General features: G+C 46.4%; 1 protein-coding gene across 1 annotated transcript in view; it reads right to left on the bottom strand.

Moving 5' to 3' along the window:
* Positions 1–21,693, bottom strand: part of LOC130125987 (ryanodine receptor 3-like) — a 158,721-nt gene that overhangs the window by 87,003 nt on the left and 50,025 nt on the right. Inside the window, exons 15-25 of the mRNA XM_056295363.1 lie at positions 20,713–20,893; positions 18,119–18,254; positions 14,715–14,810; positions 11,774–11,892; positions 10,001–10,134; positions 9,625–9,866; positions 8,502–8,694; positions 4,262–4,478; positions 3,394–3,498; positions 3,093–3,095; positions 428–531 (exon numbers count right to left, since the gene is read on the bottom strand). Of these exons, the coding sequence (XP_056151338.1) occupies positions 428–531; positions 3,093–3,095; positions 3,394–3,498; positions 4,262–4,478; positions 8,502–8,694; positions 9,625–9,866; positions 10,001–10,134; positions 11,774–11,892; positions 14,715–14,810; positions 18,119–18,254; positions 20,713–20,893 (1,530 nt within the window). The remainder of the gene's footprint in view (positions 1–427; positions 532–3,092; positions 3,096–3,393; positions 3,499–4,261; positions 4,479–8,501; positions 8,695–9,624; positions 9,867–10,000; positions 10,135–11,773; positions 11,893–14,714; positions 14,811–18,118; positions 18,255–20,712; positions 20,894–21,693) is intronic.

Below are 21,693 nucleotides of genomic sequence, written 5' to 3'. Positions count from 1 at the left end.
GGAACCACTGAAAACCTTACACTTCGCTTTTATCACAAACGCACAAGCGAAGATGCAAGCGTGAGCGCTCTTTCTTTATCCCTCTCTCTATCACTCTCACGCACACACACATGCACGCACACATGCACGCACACACATTCTGCACTTAAACCACTAGTTGAAAGTACTTCGTGCCGGGATGATTGGAACCAGGTGTGCTGAGCCGTCACAGTTGGAGATTGAACTTAAAATGTCACAGAGTCCTTTCTCTGTTTCCCTACGCGACTCGCTTTCGCTCGCAACGAACATATCTCTCTGTTTTTCTATCTGCACCTGTTTTTTTTTTCCACTCCTGTCTGCTTTCTCTCACCCACCGTATCCTGCTCTCTTTTCCTTTCTCAATTAAAGCATGACAGTGGAGAAAACTGATCCATAATGCTGGACATACTTCAGGGTTTCCGTGGACATCTGCAGATTGTAGTTCTTTTCCGTCTCTGGCAGCTTGGAGAAATCCACCAGGCATGGATGGTGCCTCTTATTATCGTCCCTTATCTATGAGGAAAAGAGAGGGCGGGTCACAAGAAGCGACATCTCAACTTTGCTCTGCTGCCAACGAACATTTGCCAAGAGCATGTCTACAGGGCAACTTATATGAGAAAGTGTACTTAAGATATGCATATGGAGATAGAGACACGGCATTGCAACTCACAGTAAAGGCTTGTTTTGAGTCAGGAGGGGGACAGAGATGTGGTCTACACACGGGGTGTTACTGGTTTTAGTGATAAGAAGATCTACTCTAGTGCAGTGTTTCCCAGCCCAGTCCTCAAGGACCCCTTATCCTGCAGATTTTCTTTGCAACCCTGAATAGGTACCTGTTTGTAGTTATTCAACCAATCAGCAATGAATTATGTCAGATTTTGCACACCTTGCATACTTAAGTGCTATGAGATGATTAGTTGAGTAGGTACAAGTAGGGTTACCTATGCAGGGTTACAATGAAAATCTGCAGGATAGGGGGGGTCCTTGAGGACTGGATTGGGATACACTGCTGTAGTGGACATGTTATGAAGGCGGAGGTAGAAAGAGGAAGCATGTTTTCTTGGGTGAGATAGGGAGGCGCATGACCTGAATTCCAAGCGAGAGGTGTAAATGTGTTCCTCACTTGACTGCTGTGCTTTATGTTGAATAACTCCTCCGCAGAGGAAGGCAGCATGACAGCGACAAATGTATACCAAGAAAACATGCGGGGACTGCGTACAGAAATGCAGCTAGCTCTTCGTTTGTGTCCGATGAACACCATACAGCTCTTTTATGAATAGTATAAGTACTCTGGGGGTATTGTACTGCCTGACAATTACACGTCGGGCATAAACAGCAAAAGGAAGCCACGCCGTCACAAGACCAATTTAAATCAAACGCTGGAGTGCCGCGGTTTCTCATTTGCCACCGCTGTACGCCCTCTGCTAAACTCAGTCTTCCCCTGAGTGCCACCGTAAGATAAACGCCATCTAGGGCATCGGGGTGGCGTGGCGGTCTATTCTGTTGCCTACCAACATGGGGATTGCCAGTTCGAATCCCTGTGTTACCTCCGGCTTGGTCGGGTGTCCCTACGGACACAATTGGCCGTGTCTGCGGGTGGGAAGCCAGATGTGGGTATGTGTCCTGGTCGCTGCACTAGCGTGTCCTCTGGTCGGTCAGGGCGCCTGTTCGGGGGAGAGGGGGAACTGGGGAAATAGTGTGATCTTCCCACGTGCTACGTCCCACTCGTCACTGTCAGGTGAAAAGAAGCAGCTGGTGACTCCACATGTATTGGAGGAGGCATGTGGTAGTCTGCAGCCCTCCCCTGTTCGGCAGAGGGGCTGGAGCAGTGACCGGGATGGCTCAGAAGAGTGGGGTAATTGGCCAAGTACAATTGGGGACAAACGCCATCTGAATGAGCGGACTATAAAATCAACAGCTGTGACATACCTTCACCGCCATTGCATTTGCACATTATCTGCACCACGGCTAGCCCTCCACCAGTCACAACACTATTATTTGTCATGCCGTTGTGCCGTTGTCACCCCTAGCTCAACAAGATCAGTTTAGGATCCAATATTCAAGCCAAGGTGTAGCGTTATGGGGGGTGGAATTGTGTTTGTAGGGGTATCCAGGTAGCGTAGCACCCCCTCTGGTTGATCAGGGCGCCTGTTAGGGAGGGAGGGGGAACTGGGGGGGGGGGGAATCCTCCCAGTTCCCCTCCCACGCGCTACGTCCCCCTGGTGAAACTCCTCACTGTCAGGTGAAAAGAAGCGGCTGGCGACTCCACATGTATCAGAGGAAGCATGTGGTAGTCTGCAGCCCTCCCCGGATCGGCAGAGGGGGTGGAGCAGAGACCGGGATGGCTCGGGAGAGTGGGGCAATTGGACAAGTACAATTGGGGAGGAAAAGGGTAAACACATTTTTTAAAAAGAACTGTTTGTAGTGAACATGTGAGGCAGATCCTGGGTTAATAGATAATCTCACTCTGTGAGGCCTCCATTCTCTCCAACTCCTTAACAGAGCATCGACTCTGTTAAGGAGTTGGAGAGAATGGAGGCCTGTATAAAATGAATGGAGGGGTTAGTCGGAGAGGGAGGTCATGTGATGAAGGGGGACGGGGATTTTTATTCATATATTTGTATTATAGACATAAGAGCTGAGTTGCATTTTGGTAGTTGCATTGTCATCTGCACCTTCAAGGGCAGTCGGGCAAAACAGACCACTTTTGACCAAGGAAGTTGTCTACAAGTCTTTTTTTGGGGGGGGGGAAACACCCTTTGAAAAGCGGTTTTCCAGCGAGCAGGAGAAAACCCCTTGAATCTTGAATTTGCCCTGTGACTTTTTTTCCCCCAAAAATAAGAAAAGAAATGAATGAAATTAAAATGTCATTCAGGCCTTCCTCTTTGTTTATTGCCAGAATGCCCCGCGCTGCCCTTGGATGGAACAATACACTGTTATTCATGACTGACGTCGAAACACAATACAATGAGTCCGCTGCCTCCAAAGAAAAGAACTAGGATGGAGTTTCTAAAAATGAAATGTAATGAAGAACACAGTATGTGGGATAACATGGGAGTATTTTTCTCACTTACCCTCTTTTTGGTTTGAACCGCAAATTATAAAAGAGAAAGCAAGATGATGTACAGGCTGTTTCGGTGGTCAATTTCTACTTCTAACTCCAACCACTAATGCATTTCACACTGTTACATGTTTCTAACACTAATCCATCATGAATATGTAACATTTCGAGGATTACTTTCTCCTAGACTTGAGAGAACGTACGGATTCTACTGTTTTATATTTATTTCATTCAGAGTGATGAGCCATATGATACCTGTATTTCATGTTTTCCATGTGTAAGGATAAATCAATATACATATATATTCTTCTCACCTTGCCATAGGACCAGCCCAGCTCAATCTTGTTCATGCCCCAGAGTTCGTGGATGTTCTCAGCCAATTTGTCCCGAACCTTCTCTAGATGGGGAGGCATGATAATCTGAGGGGAAAAGGCAAACCGTTACATCATATATATAAATAATATATATTTAAATATAATATATTTTGAATCCCCCCCTTTTTTTTCTCCCCAATTGTATCCGGCCAATCACCCCACTCTTCTGAGCCATCCCGGTCGCTGCTCCACCCCCTCTGCTGATCCGGGGAGGGCTGCAGACTACCACATGCTTCCTCCGATACATGTGGAGTCACCAGCCGCTTCTTTTCACCTGACAATGAGGAGTTTCGCCAGGGGGACGTAGCACGTGGGAGGATCACGCTATTCCCCCCAGTCCCTGCCTCCCCGAACAGGTGCCCCGACTGACCAGAGGAGGTGCTAGTGCAGCAACCAGGACCCATACCCAGATCTGGCTTCCCACCCACAGACACTGCCAATTGTGTCTGTAGGGATGCCCGACCAAGCCGGAGGTAACACAGGGATTTGAACCGGCGATTCCCATGTTGGTAGGCAACGGAATAGACTGCTATGCTACCCAGATGCATCACATCATATTTTATCAAAATACAAAGTGCCATGTTACAAACTACAAATATGGCTAAAAAGGTAAAAAATTGTTAAAACGGATTCATAACAGGAATTAACAATCAGGTCGCTGAATTAATAAGTAAGTCCTAGTACAGTATTAATGTGCATATAGAATACTTCCACATAGGTTAACACAAAGGCTAATACTGCACACTGTAGAAGCCAGGCGTCTCTTTGTATCACGGCCATAGCACATGACTGGCTGTCATCAGCCTACCTGACTGGTTTCCACTGGAGTGGGGATGAAAGAGGCCTGGGACATGAACTGGGTAGTGCCCAGCAGGTCTCGCACCCCATCCACATCTCTCTTGTACTCTTTCACTGGCTCCACTCTCATCTTCTCTTTCGGCAGCAGGGCCTCGTAGCATGGAGCGTAGCTGGATGGAGGCAGGAACTTGAAGTCACCATGCCGACCCCCCAACAAGAAACGAACCCTGAGGAGGTGAGATGTCGGTCATTCTACATGAACGGTTGCTTAGTTCATCCACTTACAAAACAAGGACATGGGAGTTCTTACAGAAAGAGAATGAAGTGACGTTTTAGACCACCACTGCAAAGAGACTCTCCCGGGGCCTGACCGAAATAGTAACTCAAGTTGTAGTGATGACGCAAACTGTGTCCACTCCGTAAGCTGCCATCAATTATTGAGTCGAGAAGTGTCTTTCTCCTCTGTGGCACTGTTTTGTCTGTACAGAATAGCTGATCATCCTAACCGCTGTCACTGACACTTTTGGCTTTTGTAGGATTTGTGAGGAGACTGCTTATTTTTCTGATTTACAAGATAGAGGAATGGAAATATGATTTTACATGGTGAAACTAATATCCAACCTTAACAGCAATAATCATTTGCTTCTGCACGGCTCAAACTGTAAATCCAAAAGTAAAGATGTAGGCATATGCAGCTACACTTGCATGTCAAAGTGCAACTGGTTGTATTTTTGTTCTGTATTAGCTAAAAGCAAAAAAAATGCCCAACCCATTTTAATAGCCACTAATATAATGTCAATCTATTTCTTCTTCTTTTTTACTGGTGACATTAGCAGTGCCTTTGGCACTGTCCTGTCATTGTGCAACCTAAGACATGCATTTTACTTAAGCCAATAAATAATACGGCACAGCTAGTCTCTTTATGCATGCTCAATAATCCAGGTAAGGAAATCACACAAAGGTGAATCAGTTCATCTGGACACAACGTTTATTGAGAGAAACGTTTCATCACTCATCTCAGTGATGAATTCAGTCTCCACCGACTGCAGGTATCCCCACTCTTATAAACAATACAGTGACTTAATGACCGAAACCAACAATTGGTTTCATATGCAAACTGCTGTGAGCATTAAATAGAGTTTCAATGGCCATGTGTACTATTCACTGAGGATTGGGGAATAATTGAAATCACATCATTGTAAGATGACGACAGATGTACACCTAGCCCCCCACCCCCACCCCCGGTCCAGGGATGGACCAGTAGTGATTCCGTATGTGGTGGGAGTTTCGGAACAGTTGTGCACAATTAGTGCACCCCTAGGATCGGGTCCCCTGGCACAAACAGGGCAATATCGTGTATGCTGTTAAGTGCCGGGAGGACTGCCATGACTTGTACATTGGGTAAACCAAACAGACGCTGGCCACGAAGATGGCACAACACAGGAGAGCTAACGCGTCAGGTCAGGACCCCACAGTCTACACCCACCTACAGGCCAGTGGCCACTCTTTCAAGGACGAGGATGTGCACATCCTTGATAAGGAGGAACGCTGGTTTGAAAGGGGAGTCAAAGAGGCCATCTATGTGAAGATGGAACGACCATCCCTGAACCAAGGGGGGGGGGGGCTAAGAGTACATCTGTCACCATTTTAAAATGCTGTGGTACACATGGCCATTGAAACTCTAGTTAATGGTCACGCCATATTTGCATATGAAACCAGTCATTGGTTTCGGTCGTTAGGCCACTGTATTGTTTATAAGGGTGGGGGTCCCTGCAGTCAGTTGAGACTTAGATAAGTGATGAAACGTTTCGGTCCATAAACATTGTGTCTGGTGTCCGGGTAGTGTCTATTCTGTTGCCTACCAAACACAGGGCTCTCCGGTTCGAATCCCTGTGTTACCTCCGGCTTGGTCGGGCGTCCCTACAGACACAATTGGCTGTGTCTGCGGGCGGGAAGCCAGATGTGAGTATGTGTCCTGGTCGCTGCACTAGCGCCTCCTCTGGTCGGTTGGGGCGCCTGTTCGGGGGGGAGAGGGAACTGGGGGGAATAGCGTGATCGTCCCATGTGCTACGTCCCCCTGGTGAAACTCCCCACTGTCAGGTGAAAGGAAACGGCTGGCGACTCCATGTGTATCGGAGGAGGCATGTGGTAGTTTGCAGCCCTCCCCGGATTGGCAGAGGGGGTGGAGCAGTGACCAGGATGGCTCGGAAGAGTGGGGTAATTGGCCAGGTACAATTGGGAAGAGAAAGGCGGAAAATTTTCAATAAAAAGAAAAAAGAATAAACGTTGTGTCCAGATGAACTCATTCAACTTCCTGTGAGCACAGCTGATGTTTATTGGTGCTACCTAAATTATTCAAAATTTGAGCCATTCTCAGAATGCATTTAGCTCTGTTTTACTGAGAATTAATACTGGATTTAACACAGTAATATTCCACACAATTCAATGACTGACACTGGAACTTAAGAGTGAATTATATATGTGAAGTATGTTGTTTTTACACTATTTTTACACTTTAAATGACCCTTTACAAAGCACAGTGCAGCGCTGGTGAACTCAAAAGCACGGCGGCTCTTAGATTAAAAAAAAAATGGGACAGCGTTGATGACATTAAATCAACCTCCAATTCCAACATACAGAGTTTGGACATTGTGGAATTTTTTAAATGTCAAGGGAAATGACAGGAAGCAAGCTAAAAGGCCTAACACGGGCTTCCTGGATCTCTGAGGTGGCCAACATGTGTATGCAGAACCTGAGATGAGAGCTAGTTCGTGGAAATCATCATCGATATTTGTGGAAGGTTTATTTAAAACCACAGTAGTGGTGACGGTAAACCCGGAGCCGTTCTGCCAGGGAAAGACAACATTGGATCGCGGCCTTACACCTTGTGGATCTTCTCGTCTCCTCACTGACGACGAAAATACTTTCAAAGCTTTGGGAGCAAAGTGAGGGGGCAGAGATGGCTCCTGAGGGGCAGCAGGTATCCAGAGCTGCTGAGGCCCTGAACACACCGGGCGAGCTGTACACATCCCTGATGTGAACACAACAAATCAGCCGATATCATTTTATTTAGAGACAAATTATTCATCTGAGGTAATGGATAGAAAGACAATGAAAGGATATTAAATACAAAAAGATAAAACTAGAGAAGAGGGGAATCACAAAAAAACAAAAAGTCTCATGCCATTAAATGCTATTAAAATCAATCATAGTGTGATTATCCATTTTTTCCCCCACACAGGAGGAAATAAGCCTAGATAGGCAAGAAGAAAAAGCAAATACATGTGTTTATGCTGAGCAGGATGCATCAACCATCTCACAGGGGAACCCTTCTCAAACAAAAATAGATCCCATCATCAACCAAAAATTTTATCACAAATGGAAAAGGACCCTTTGAGTCCCATTTCTAGTGCTCATTTAGTATCAGTTACTTACCAAGCAAGGAGGATAATGACCAAGTTTCAGTTAATTGGCATTAGTTAATGAAGACTGAATTCAGGCACTAAAACATACCTGAATGTATTACGGTTCAAGTTTAAAAAAAAATCTTGAGGTTGTGTTGTGGGGGAAATGGATTTACTTTGTGTCTCAGCTTGATAACAAACTGTTTTTGTCTGCTGATTGAGTTATGGGGCGCGGTGGCTTACACATTCAGCTGTCAGGTTTCGTACACCAACGAGAGAGACGGTGAGGTAAAACAGTAAAATGCTAAACCGCCGACTCCGAAAACAGAGTCAATCATGGAATCACCGCAAGACTGCCGGAGCTTGAAATTCCATTTCTACCTCTTGTCAATCATAGTAGCTGTGGTTACCATAGCAATAGAGGCGAATATGAGGCCAGCCCATTTTACCTGTGTCCAATCTCAAGGCCTTGAAGATTAATGCATTAGGAATAAGTTGACTGGATGGATTACATGGAATTGGTGCAGGCTGAAGAGAAAATGAGAAGAAGCGTGAGATGTGAGGTTTTCATGAGCTTGTTTGTGTGTGTGTGTGTGTGTGTGTGTGTGTGTGTGTGTGTGTGTGTGTGTGTGTGTGTGTGTGTGTGTGTGTGTGTGTGTGTGTGCATTTGCTCTGTCGCTCAGTGTTAGTGCGTATTTCGAGTATGTACGTGTGTTGTGTTCTCATGAGAACAGAAGCGTAGCACCTTTCTCCACTCGTCAGTCTCATTACCTGTCTGCAGCGCACAGCTTGGAAATTGCAATCCATCTGACTCACAGCACACGCAAAACATGAACACGCACTCACTTGACGCCTGCAGAGAAGCTGACAACGGGGAAGAAGAGACCGTCGGTGTTGAAGTTTTCGAACATGCCCTGAACGGGCTGTCCGTTGATCCTGAAGGAGATGCTGGGGGCTCCCAAGTCCAAACAACAGCTCACCACATCATCTGAGGTCAGAACGTGCTGGTTCATGGACGCCACCGCCCGCGGTATACGACCTGGTGAAGAGACAAAGATGTGTTCAAGTCACACAATGCAGTGTGGAATACTAACCCACCACTCACAAACTCTCACTCTCAATTTATCTTTTTCCCCGCCTTTTCTCCCCAATTGAATTTGGCCAATTACCCCACTCTTCTGAGCCGTCTCGGTTGCTGCTGATCCGGGGAGGGCTGCAGACTACCACATGCCTCCTCCGATACATGTGGAGTCGCCAGCCGCTTCTTTTCACCTGACAGTGAGGAGTTTCGCCACGGGGACGTAGCACGTGGGAGGATCACGCTATTCCTCCCAGTTCCCCCCCGAACAGGCGCCCCGACCGACCCTGGTAGCTGCACTAGAGCCTCCTCTGGTCGGCTTCCCACCCACAGAAATGGCCAATTGTGCCTGTAAGGGATGCCCAACCTGGCCGGAGTTAACATGGGGATTCAAACCGGCGATCTCCGTGCTGGTAGGCAATGGAATAGGCCACCACGCAAGCCCGACGCCCCTCAATTTATCTTTCTGTCTTGTCATGACACACGAATGCACGTACACACCTAACTAACATACTCAACACTACACAAAACATTGAAACTTGATTTTTTTTCTGCAACACGCACACACAAGCATAGCAGCAGACTTGGATGCACAGACACACACATACACATACTGTACACACACACGCGTGCGCACACACATACACACATGCTGACACAAATGTTCAGGAAATACTCTCTGGTCAAGAAAACTGGTCCTGCTGGGTGCCGACTCTTGTCTAGACGCTCTCTAGCCTTAGCCCTCAGTTATTTCTCATCATTAATACATTAGCTCATTTCTATCCCAGCTCACTTAAACACGTACACATATACACAGCAATATATACTGCATTTATATTAATACGGGCACACACACACACACGCACACACAGAAAATCTCATCGAACTGACCTGACCAGAGGTGGAGTCCATCAAATCCATAGGAATAGAGGTCATCACCCACCCCGTTGCCTCCCCAGCCCTCTCCCCCTCCAGGATAGGGAGCATAGCCTTTAGTGTTGGCCCAGCCCACCCTCAGGTGGGAAGGATCACCCGTCACAAAGTGGTCCACCAGGTCGATCATCAGCTCATAATACCACTTCTTATACTGGGCTGAGCCCTCGCTCACTCCTAGAAAGATGTTGGGCCTCATACTGGATAAGGAGCAGACAGGAGACCTTAATTCTATCTTAGATATCGTTTAGATGATTGTGCTTTTTAAATAGATCGTTTAAAGAATCAGACATACATGCTGATGAGAGAAATGGCTGTTGGAGGGCTATCTCACCTATGGACATCATTAACCAATCGGGTCTGGAGGAGCAGATCTCTCTTGGGGAGCAGGTGATCGCATATTAGGTTTTGATTGGTTCGCACGGCCACACCATTACACACACACAGAGAGCAGAGCACGTCCAGAATCTGGAGACAGAGGGGAAGTCACGTGAGTGACGGGGGAGCCGAGTCAGCGACACAGTGAGGAAGACAAGCACAACGGCACCCTAATAACCAAGTACACAATGCAGTGAAAGAAATCCTCATTTTCTCCATTAAACCAGGGACAGACCTGACCACAGGTCTTTTTCCCCGATTAGCACAGCTGGAAGTGCCTCTTTTTGTGCAACCATAATTACTCCGAGATGCTCGTGAGGGGGTAAACATGTCCAATAATACCCTTTTGATGCATGTAGCGCTGTCCCCGCTAACACAAAGAGCTGGAATTAAATGGGCTGGGAAGCTCAGCCAAGGGCGACAGGCCAGAGAACCTGTGCTTCATCACTGGCCCTTTTCTTCAGCTGCTGTAGCCAAATGATACGTTCATACTGATTTATGACCCCGGCAAGCTGACACACCAGAATCTCATTTCAATATCAACAGATTGATTCACAATGGGGATAGGCCTGCACTGTGCTTCAGAACCCCCCCCCCCCCGCAAAAAACCCAGGAGGACAAGGATGTCTGTTTGTGTGCTGATAAAAGGTAAGTGCATTAATTTAGTGACTGGAGAGAAGTTGTGGGATACACACCCACAGGGGGATAGGGATTGTTATGAAAATGAGTGTGCGTCAGCTGACTCATAATGGTATGGCTGTGTTGTACCACTGACACAGCCATACCATTATACACAGCCATCACCGTCGAGCTTAATGAGAACACAAGCTGGGAGAGAGTGGATACCAGCCAGGGGTTATAGTGCAATTTGCAATTTCTGCGGTCCCCGTGTGCGTTCCTGTGCTGGCGAACCCTTGAGGACTACACCTGAGAGATTAGTGACACGTCGCAGCACACCCCCCCCCCCCCACAAGTGTCACATTCGCCTTCGGTGGCTGTTAAATGTTACGCGCTACCGGAAAGTGACAAGCTATGTATACTTATTTGTGTTTTGTGCTTTCTGTACACAAAAAAACAAATACAGTAACACTTCATTAGCACTTTCAGCCTGACGTTAAATTTTGCTCCATATGGAATCACGGTGCACTATTTCCGATATTTTGCTTAAACAAATATCCTGCAGCTTTTTGGTGCCTATACATTATTATATTAACAATGCCGACAATTTGAAGCAGATTTATTAATTACCCATCTTTTCTTCTTCTTTTTTGAACCCCCCCGTTTTTTTTTCTCCCCAATTGTACTTGGCCAATTGCCCTATTTCTCGAGCCGTCCCGGTCGCTACTCCACCCCCTCTGGGGAGGGCTGCAGACTACCACATGCCTCCTCCAACACATGTGGAGTCGCCAGCCGCTTCTTTTCACCTGACAGTGAGGAGTTTCACCAGGGGGACGTAGCACGTGGGAGGATCACGCTATTCCCCCCAGTTCCCCCTCCCCCCAGAACAGGCGCCCCAACTGGCCAGAGGAGGCGCTAGTGCAGGGACCAGGACACATACCCACATTCGGCTCCCCACCCCACCAGCAGACACAGCCAATTGTGTCTGTAGGGACACCCAACCAAGCCGAAGACAACACGGGGATTCAAACTGGCGATCCCCATGTTGGTAGGCAATGGAATAGTGGGATCAGTACTAATCAGTACTAATTTTTGACGGCTTGTTGCTCACCTTGTGGTTGCGTCCATGCTTGTAAAGCAGTGAGATGATGGACTTGATATGTCCTCTCTGGATGATGTTGAGGGCTTCGGGGCTCTCAATTAGAATGCAATGGAGAACCTCCAGGATGCCTGCACGGCCACAAAATCATCAATTAGCTTAAACCAACCGAGGATGTGGAGAACAGACACTAAAGGGCACTCTTCAAAGAAATGCCATCAAAGGAGGCGACTGGGAGGTCTGCTAATACATCGCTCACAAAGGAAACAGAAACTAAAGGTTTCCATATTCATGGGTGAACAACGTATCCCTTTCAACCCTTCAAACCTCAGGGCCTGTTGATGAGTAAAACACCGCCATCAGCCTAATGAGATACATGAGGTCTCTTGGGCAGACTCCTGTTTTACGGCTCACAGAAGTATTGTTGCTGTTGGGTGAAAACCATGTCTCTGCAAAACTAGCAGATACAGATTTGTTTTTATTACGTAAGCCCAATGTATATGTGCCGATTTCAGGATTGTGAATGCCTGATTGTTGCTTGACTAATGAAAGCTGTTTTCCGAATACAATATAATATGTGATGCGAGGAAAAATGTAATATTTGTTTACAAATTTGACAAGACTTGAAAATGAACAGAGGGATGCAATTACCGCAGGTGCATGCATAAGAAATCATCAAAATAAAGGAAAAAGGAAGACTTCGTACACTGTAAAAAAAGAAGAGGTTGGAACAATGTTATAACCAAGGCTCAGCGTTTTCGGTTTTTACCGATTTTCACTGAAAAATACCCAGATTTTTTAAAAGGAGAAGATCGGTTTAAGCTGGTTTTTATCCGGATTTTATGTTTCCACGGATCCAAAAGTTGTTCCTGTTCGTGTGAGGTCATGTAACAGTGTCTGCTTGTGGCGAAATTCAGCATGCTGGACGAAAAATGAAAACCGAAAACGCTGAGCCTTGGCTATAACCTAAAAATCAAACGTAATTTACAGGAAGTCCCCAGATTACAAACGAGTTCTGTTTTTAAGTCTGTTCGTAAGTCAAATTTGTATGTAAGTCGGAACAGTTACGTACAGTTCACATCTAGCATCCATCCATCCATTATCTTAACCATTTATCCTGCTCTCAGGGTTGGTTAGTCATACGTTTGTCTTAGTATATAGTATATATTTTACCTAAACCATCTTACATATAATAATGCAGTAATAATAATAAATCTAACTACAGTATTTATAATTGAGAGAGAGAATGTGTGTATAGGTATAAAAAACTTTAAAGAAACATTTCGTACATTTCAAACTCCCCACCTGCCACTGTCCCAGGAGCGAGTCGTGCCCGGCAGAGGCTGGCCATTTCTCACCAGAAACGAGAGCCCACTCGGGGCTCACCTCCCTGCCTCATCGGGTAAGTGAAAAAACAATAAGAGCGTTTCACCTCTCTGACCCCTTTGTTATTTCCACTTTCATTTCAACCGTGATCGTTTGCTTTTTCTTTGGTGTGTCACCATCCCTCGCATCAGATTTACGCTTTGAAGCCATGATTGCGAGGGTAAGCACACAAAAAATGTAAGTGAAAACACAATGCACACAACGTTTATGCGATCTGACTTAAAATGGTGACTACGACATGGCGTTGTTCTCCCTCGGGCCGACGAACTGCTTAAAACGCGCGGTGTTGTGAGCGTCATACAAATTGGTCAGTCGATTCATTAGTACGAACCATTGTGTGTGACTCCATCCATCCATTACCCAAACCGCTTAGCCTTACTCAGGGTCGCGGGGATGCTGGAGCCGATCCCAGCAATCATTGGGCGGCAGGTGGGGAGACACCCTGGACAGGCCATCAGGCCATCACAGGGCCGACACACACACACATTCACACCTAGCGACAATTTAGTATGGCGGATTCACCTGACCTACATGTCTTTGGACTGTGGGAGGAAATGAGAGCACCTGAAGGAAACCCACACAGACATGGGGAGAACATTCAAACTCCACACAAAGGATGACCCGGGATGATCCCCCAAGGTTGGACTACCCTGGGGCTCGAACCCAGGACCTTCTTGCTGTGAGGTGAACGCGCTAATCACTCCGCCACCGTAACTTGATGTGTGTAACTCATTCATTCATCTTCAGCCACTTCTCCGGGGTCGGGTCGCGGTGGCAGCAAGCTAAGTAGGGCACTCCAGACATCCCTCTCCCCAGCAATGCCATCCAGCTCCTCCTGGGGGATCCCAAGGCGTTCCCAGGCCAGATTGGACATGTAGTCCCTCCAGCGAGTTCTGGGTCTACCCCGGGGTCTCCTCCCAGATGGACATACCCAGTAAACCTCCAAAGGAAGGCGCCCAGCAGGCATCCTAATCAGATGCCCGAACCACCTCAACTGGCTCCTTTCGACACGGAGGAGCAGCGGCTCTACTCCAAGCTCCCTCCGGATGTCCGAGCTCCTCACTCTATCTCTAAGGCTGAGCCGACACACCCTACGGAGGAAACTCATTTCAGCCACTTATACTGTATTGTATTGAGTTGTTGCCTCAAGTGAAGGAGTTCAAGTATCTCAGGGTCTTGTTCACAAGTGTCTATCTCGATTTTTTAAAATAATAGGTTTTATGGAGGTCGTTTCATAAGTACGGGAGTTCGTACATATGCCGGGCATTCGTAACCCAGGGACTACCTGTATTCCATAGTGCATGACTGAAAGGTGCAGGTAAGGGAATATATATATATATATACGTATATATACACTCACACACACACACACACACACACACACACACACACACACACACACACACACACAAGAATGGACTAGTGAGCAAACATTTCAGCTACATTGCTTTCTTTAGTGCTAAAATGGAAAAACAATAATGAGTTTTTCCTCATTTCCTGTAAAGTAAGGCCTTCTATTTAGTTTTTCTATTTTTATTTCTCTATTTAGCAGAGTTACTGATTTTACCTGAAGACGATTCCAGTCTCTCCAGCTTACTGACAAGCCAGTCCAAGTTGTTGGAGAACTGGGTGCAGTTGTTTCTATTCCCTCGGATCAACGCTGCTACAGGAATCATGGGAATAGGGGAAAAAAACAAAACAAAAAACAAGACTGAAATACTGGGTGGGTAGTAGACAAATGAGAAGTTTACAATAGACGGGCCAAGATAAACTCCCATTGCTTGTTTTTAATGGATATAGTTTGCCGAGTCTTCTTCAAAACAGTCGCTGCCAAACCCGCTCCTCTTACATAACACACATAGAAAACAATGTCAAAGCCAAAGGCAGGCGCCTTAAACACACGCTCAATGCCAAGGAAAGAGAGAAGTTCCGTCTTCATACATATTAATTAACATCCTTAAGAAAGGGAGGGTATACAAGGTGAAACACACACACACACACACACACACACACACACACACACACACACACATACACACACACACACACACGCCCACATATGTCCTAGCCAAAGCAGACAGGGTCATCCGACGAAGACAGACAGGGAGAGAAGGAGGTGGGCGTCCCAAATCCACTTAGCGTTGCGTTGGAGCAGGTGTGCAGAGAAGTGAATGGGAATGGAGGAAGACGTGGTCAGAACGCTAATACCAGTCCAAAGGGGGGGGATCGGTGTAAACAAGTACGTGAAGGACACTCTTGGAGGGCAGAGGGGCGCTAGAATGGCATACACTACCGTTCAAAAGTTTGGGATCACCCAAACAATTTCGTGTTTTCCATGAAAAGTCACACTTATTCACCACCATATGTTGTGAAATGAATAGAAAATAGAGTCAAGACATTGACAAGGTTAGAAATAATGATTTGTATTTGAAATAAGATTTTTTTTACATCAAACTTTGCTTTCGTCAAAGAATCCTCCATTTGCAGCAATTACAGCATTGCAGACCTTTGGCATTCTAGCTGTTAATTTGTTGAGGTAATCTGGAGAAATTGCACCCCACACTTCCAGAAGCAGCTCCCACAAGTTGGATTGGTTGGATGGGCACTTCTTTGAGCAGATTGAGTTTCTGGAGCATCACATTTGTGGGGTCAATTAAACGCTCAAAATGGCCAGAAAAAGAGAACTTTCATCTGAAACTCGACAGTCTATTCTTGTTCTTAGAAATGAAGGCTATTCCATGCGAGAAATTGCTAAGAAATTGAAGATTTCCTACACCGGTGTGTACTACTCCCTTCAGAGGACAGCACAAACAGGCTCTAACAGGTACTATTTAATGAAGATGCCAGTTGGGGACCTGTGAGGCGTCTGTTTCTCAAACTAGAGACTCTAATGTACTTATCTTCTTGCTCAGTTGTGCAACGCGGCCTCCCACTTCTTTTTCTACTCTGGTTAGAGCCTGTTTGTGCTGTCCTCTGAAGGGAGTAGTACACACCGGTGTAGGAAATCTTCAATTTCTTAGCAATTTCTCGCATGGAATAGCCTTCATTTCTAAGAACAAGAATAGACTGTCGAGTTTCAGATGAAAGTTCTCTTTTTCTGGCCATTTTGAGCGTTTAATTGACCCCACAAATGTGATGCTCCAGAAACTCAATCTGCTCAAAGAAGTGCCCATCCAACCAATCCAACTTGTGGGAGCTGCTTCTGGAAGCGTGGGGTGCAATTTCTCCAGATTACCTCAACAAATTAACAGCTAGAATGCCAAAGGTCTGCAATGCTGTAATTGCTGCAAATGGAGGATTCTTTGACGAAAGCAAAGTTTGATGTAAAAAAAATCTTATTTCAAATACAAATCATTATTTCTAACCATGTCAATGTCTTGACTCTATTTTCTATTCATTTCACAACATATGGTGGTGAATAAGTGTGACTTTTCATGGAAAACACAAAATTGTTTGGGTGATCCCAAACTTTTGAACGGTAGTGTATGTAAAAGGAGAAGCGTCATAAATGTGCAAAAGCACTATGCAAGAAAGGGATGAATTCAAAAATAACAACATAAAAGAAAACATGAGGGGTGTCCAGGTAGCGTACTCTGTTGCCTACCAACACAGGGATCGCCGGTTCGAAACCCTGTGCTACCTCCGGCTTGGTCGGGCGTCTCTACAGACACAATTGGTTGTGTCTGCGGGTGGGAAGCCGGATGTGGGTATGTGTCCTGGTCGCTGCACTAGCACCTCCTCTGGTCGGTCGGGGGCGCCTGTTTCGGGGGGGGGGGGGGACTGGAGGGGGAATGACGTGATCCTCCCACGCGCTACGTCCCCCTGGGGAAACTCCTCACTGTCAGGCGAAAAGAAGCAGCCGGCGACTCCACATGTATTGGAGGAGGCATGTGGTGGTTTGTAGTTCTCCCCGGATCAGCAGAAGGGGTGCAGCAACTACCGGGATGGCTCGGAAACTAGGGTAATTGGCCAAGTACACATTTTTTGGGAGGGAGGAATGAAAAATCCCCCCCCCCCAAAAAAAAGCATGAAAAGAGAAAAAGCAACACGCATTAATGGTTTCTCCCAAATGCTTCTTTTGTGTAACTGGTGATTGTGATCGCTTCCGCCAAACTTTGTATTCAACACTGCAGAGAGATGGATTTACCAGACAGGGCAAAAAGGAAAAAAAAAGACATGTCCAACAGACATGTCATTTGGTGGCGTACAGTCTGAATCTGACACGGCATATGCAAAGAGTGCACAAGGTTGAAGGGACTGCGGGCACAGGACACTGAGCTATAGAAACAATGGGAACAGGGCAAGGACGAGGGAGCAGCACAGCAGACACTAAAGGCAAAGAGGAGAATGGATACTCCTGAGCCTCCATGGATGCTGAAGCCATCTGGCTGTCAGGACACAGCCCAGCCTGGCTGTGTGTGATGCGTGTGGGCTAATCAATCTTGTTGGGTTTACGTGCTGGCTCCACTTCACAGGAATCTGAAATCGCTTTTGTATGTAATGCACCACATGCCATCTAATTTTGATCCAGTGGTGTCCGTATGTGTGCGCTTGCATTTGTGCATTAGCGCGCGTGTGTGTGTGTGTGTGTGTGTGTGTGTGCTGGACAGACTAAATTCTGGGAACGGCAGTATGAGCTATCGCTAAATGGGTGTTTAAATGCCAGGTCAGCTCAGTTCTCCATCACAAACAAATGATCTCTCATTCTCTCTCTCTCCCTCTCCCTCTCTCTCTCTCTCTCCCTGTCTCTCTGCGCCATCAGCCACAGAACTGCAAACTGCAGCTCAGAGCAAGAAGGCATTTTATCGACCAAATACCCAATACTCAGGTCTCGGAGATTGACTACAGTGGCGATTAAGTATACGATTGTGTGTGTGTGCGTGTGTGTGTTTGGGGGGCATCGTCATGCGTGCTGAGTCAGATTTCAAACAGGGAGATGACAGTGGAGGAAATGCATCTTCATTATCTTACCCAGGAGTTCATACAGCAGGTTGAGGATATCTTTCCAGGCTGCCCCGGCCTCTTCCCCAGCACACTCCCCGAAGTGGGCTGCACTGTTGTAAACATTTAGGCGATCGATGCAGTTGGACACCAAAGTCAACATACCCTGAGAAATACACAGTGACCCAATGAATATACAATAACTCTATGCATATAATTTCTCTCGCTCTCGCTCTCTCTCTCTCTATCTCTCACACACACACAAATGTATAAACACATGAAAGCACGAAGCAGACAGATGCAGACAAATGATCATCCTGTCAGATATCAGAGGAAAGAGTTTCTGCTGTTTCTACAGAATAGATGCACCAGTCAAATCTCGACGAAAGCTGTAATCCCTTATAGTTCCAATTTATTCCAATTCCTAATACGTCAACCACAGTCACAAATGGGACACACATATCAAAGGCAGAAGCCAGATCAGAAAGGGGGGTCTGAAAAGACCAAGATAAGTGGGGCACAAAGGAGGGTGCAGCTCCGGCAGGTGTTGCTAGTATTGAAAGTGTGCCTTATATTTTGCACGCCTAGTACAATCCATGAGACGTGAAATACTCATTAAGAGATAAATCAGGCATTACCGGCATCTCTCAGTGATGTAAGGGACATTTTTCTACTCTATCTGTGAAATAGTTCCCATGGTTGTCGATACAAACTTGTGGCCCCCTCCCACAAGTCCAATGGGTGATCACATCGTGATGAATATCTACGGCAGCGGTCGGGAACCTATGGCTCGCGAGCCATATATGGCTCTTCCGGTGACGGCATATGGCTCCCAGACAATTTTGAGTTGAAAAAAAAATCAGTTTGGAACTGATTTTAAAATACTTGTGATATTTCTTAATAATACTGTGTCATTTTAAAGTAAACAGAAATGAGTTTTGAAGATAAATTTCACGGGTCACGGGTCACCCGTGGGTCGGGTCGGGAACCAATGGCTCGCGAGCATGTCCGGGTCATTGTAAAGGTGAAGAAATCAATTTGATCAGATAGCCAACTAGTTTATCCGCTTCAACCCTTGTAAGGGAAAAGAGGGCGAAAAGAAAAAAAGACGGTGGTTACCGTGCATTCCAGGCTGCGTGCGCAGAGGAATCTGCATTTGTGGAGAGAGCAGGATCTGCCATATGTCTCATATGCAATGATAACATTGCATCGATGAAACGGTCAAATATAAAGCGGCACTTCGATACGCCATGCAGCACCAGAAGTCGCATTAAAAGTAAGACATATTTCATTTATTATACGTTAAAAATACTATATGGCTCTCAATGAAATATATTTAGAAATATTTGGCTTTTATGGCTCTCCCAGTCAAAAAGGTTCCTGACCCCTGATCTACGGTGATCAGATATGCTAAAAGGAGGGTCAGAAGGAGACGGTGGCAGAGATTTATAATACCATGAAAAGTCCTGAGTCAGCTGTCAACAATGACATATTAAACGTCTAAATGTGATATATGAGGGGGAGGGACGCAGATGTACTAGTATGGTATAATATAGATTGGGTTGGTAGGTAGGCTGAGAGATGCCTTATTGAAATTTCAAATTAGAGTGATTTGCAGAGAGGACTACTGTAAGTGCCGTAGTGTATATTGATATTAATTATGTAAACATTTCATAAATATTTAACACATTTACATGTATTAATGGCATCAAATCATTGCCTGAGGACTCACCAACACAACACACATCGATGCTGGTGTTGTGCGTTGGAGTTTAGGGGAGGTTTGCGGTTGCCTTTCTGAAATCATTGAGGGAGAGCGGTTGACATTTTGCTAACTGATGAGAGCAATTTAAGAGCGAGAGGCTTGGGGGGGGGGGCTTTGGTGCATTGGTATCATGGGAAAACTCATAACCTGAAAACTGCTGACACCTTTTAAACACAGGCCTCCCAATACAGAGTAGCACAGAAATACACAACAGTCACTTCGTTCAGGCTCAAAACATCCAGTCTCGGCAACTTGACCCCCCCCACCTTTCTCCTCAATTGTACTTGCCCAATTACCCCACTCTTCTGGGCCGTCCTGGTCTTTGCTCCACTCCCTCTTCCAATCCGGGGAGGGCTGCAGACTACTACATGCCTCCCCCAATACATGTGGAGTCGCCAGCTGCTTCTTTTCACCTGACAGTGAGGAGTTTCACCAGAGGAGCGTAGCGCATGGGAGGATCACGCTATAACCCCCGGCACCCCGACTGACCAGAGGAGGCGCTAGTGCAGCGACCAGGACACATACCGATATCCGGCTTCCCACCCGCAGACACTGCCATATGTGTCTGTAGGGACGCCCGACCAAGCCGGAGGTAATACAGGGATTCGAACCGGTGATCCCCATGTTGGTAAGCAACCGAAGAGACCGCTACACCACCCGGATGCCCCAACTTGACTCTTTTGTCATTCATAAGTGCAGCCACTTACTGAAATGTCCTCAATCACAATGAAAAACCTCCAACTCTGAAGCTCTTTATCATGCTATTGCACTACCAAGAAAAGTCATTCAGCATGAGAACTGCTAGTACTAACTCATCATTTCATGGATTTTGAGTTTCCTGCTCTTCGGTTAAACTCACTTCCTGTTTGAAGAGATTCTGCCGGTTTTTGAGTGACCGAAGCTTGATCTGCTTCTCTTCGTGCTCCAACTCAGCATCTGGGAGCTGGAAGTAGGTGATGAGGTCATTGAGAGTCTGGAGCACCTCCTCGATAGGCAGCGCCACTGATGCCCTGTTCTTCACCCCTAGACAGTCCAGGTCCCTGGTAGTTGCAGACACAACAGCACACGCGGGGAGGGAAGAAGAGACTTATTTACTATTACATGGAAAAAAATCCCTCTGAGATGGCAGTCAAGGTGAAGACACTTCCTTTGCTCATGTTATTAATTGTGTAACAATCACAGATTTTCACGACGCCTCCACTTCTTATAAAAGTAATGAAACAGCATTGAAATAGTCTCACCGGAGAGCTTAACAGACTTGAGGAGAGGCTGCGATGTCGAACACAGTGTTTATTCCTCGGGTTCATCCATGCTGAAACGTTGATTTCCGCTGCTAAAAATAGCTCCCGTCTTATTCTAAGTGTGTGTGTTTGTGTGCATCTGGGATGGGGGGGGGGGGGGGTACATGTTCACATTACGGTCGGAAGTGGTGATGGCAACTAAGGGGACTTGGAGCATCCACTTATATGCTCGGTGGCTCCTTCATTCATGGCTGGCTGTGCACAACGGAGATGCTGCAGCAGTGTTTGCCCCGTTGTTCGGACACACATGACTGGGCCGACGAGTCAATGGTGTCGTAGCTCCTGCTCAGTCGAAACTTAAAGACCCACAGCCTCATCCTTCACCGATTGCACTCACAGTCTGAAGGGACATTAAATCCAGACTGAGTGGGCTGTGTCAGAGCCTGTGAGGTTATGTGATGTGTGGCTTTGTCCATTATTGGGTGATGTGTACGATTGTTGCTAGGATTTGTACCACTGTATGACTACAACTGACCTCACCAAAAACAGCTGGCCCCCCCCTTTTCCCCCCAATTGAATTTGGCCAATTACCCCACTCT

The sequence above is a fragment of the Lampris incognitus genome, chromosome 16 (assembly GCF_029633865.1).
Source record: "Lampris incognitus isolate fLamInc1 chromosome 16, fLamInc1.hap2, whole genome shotgun sequence".
Taxonomy (NCBI): domain Eukaryota; kingdom Metazoa; phylum Chordata; class Actinopteri; order Lampriformes; family Lampridae; genus Lampris; species Lampris incognitus.
This window is presented reverse-complemented; position numbering and strand designations above follow the sequence as displayed.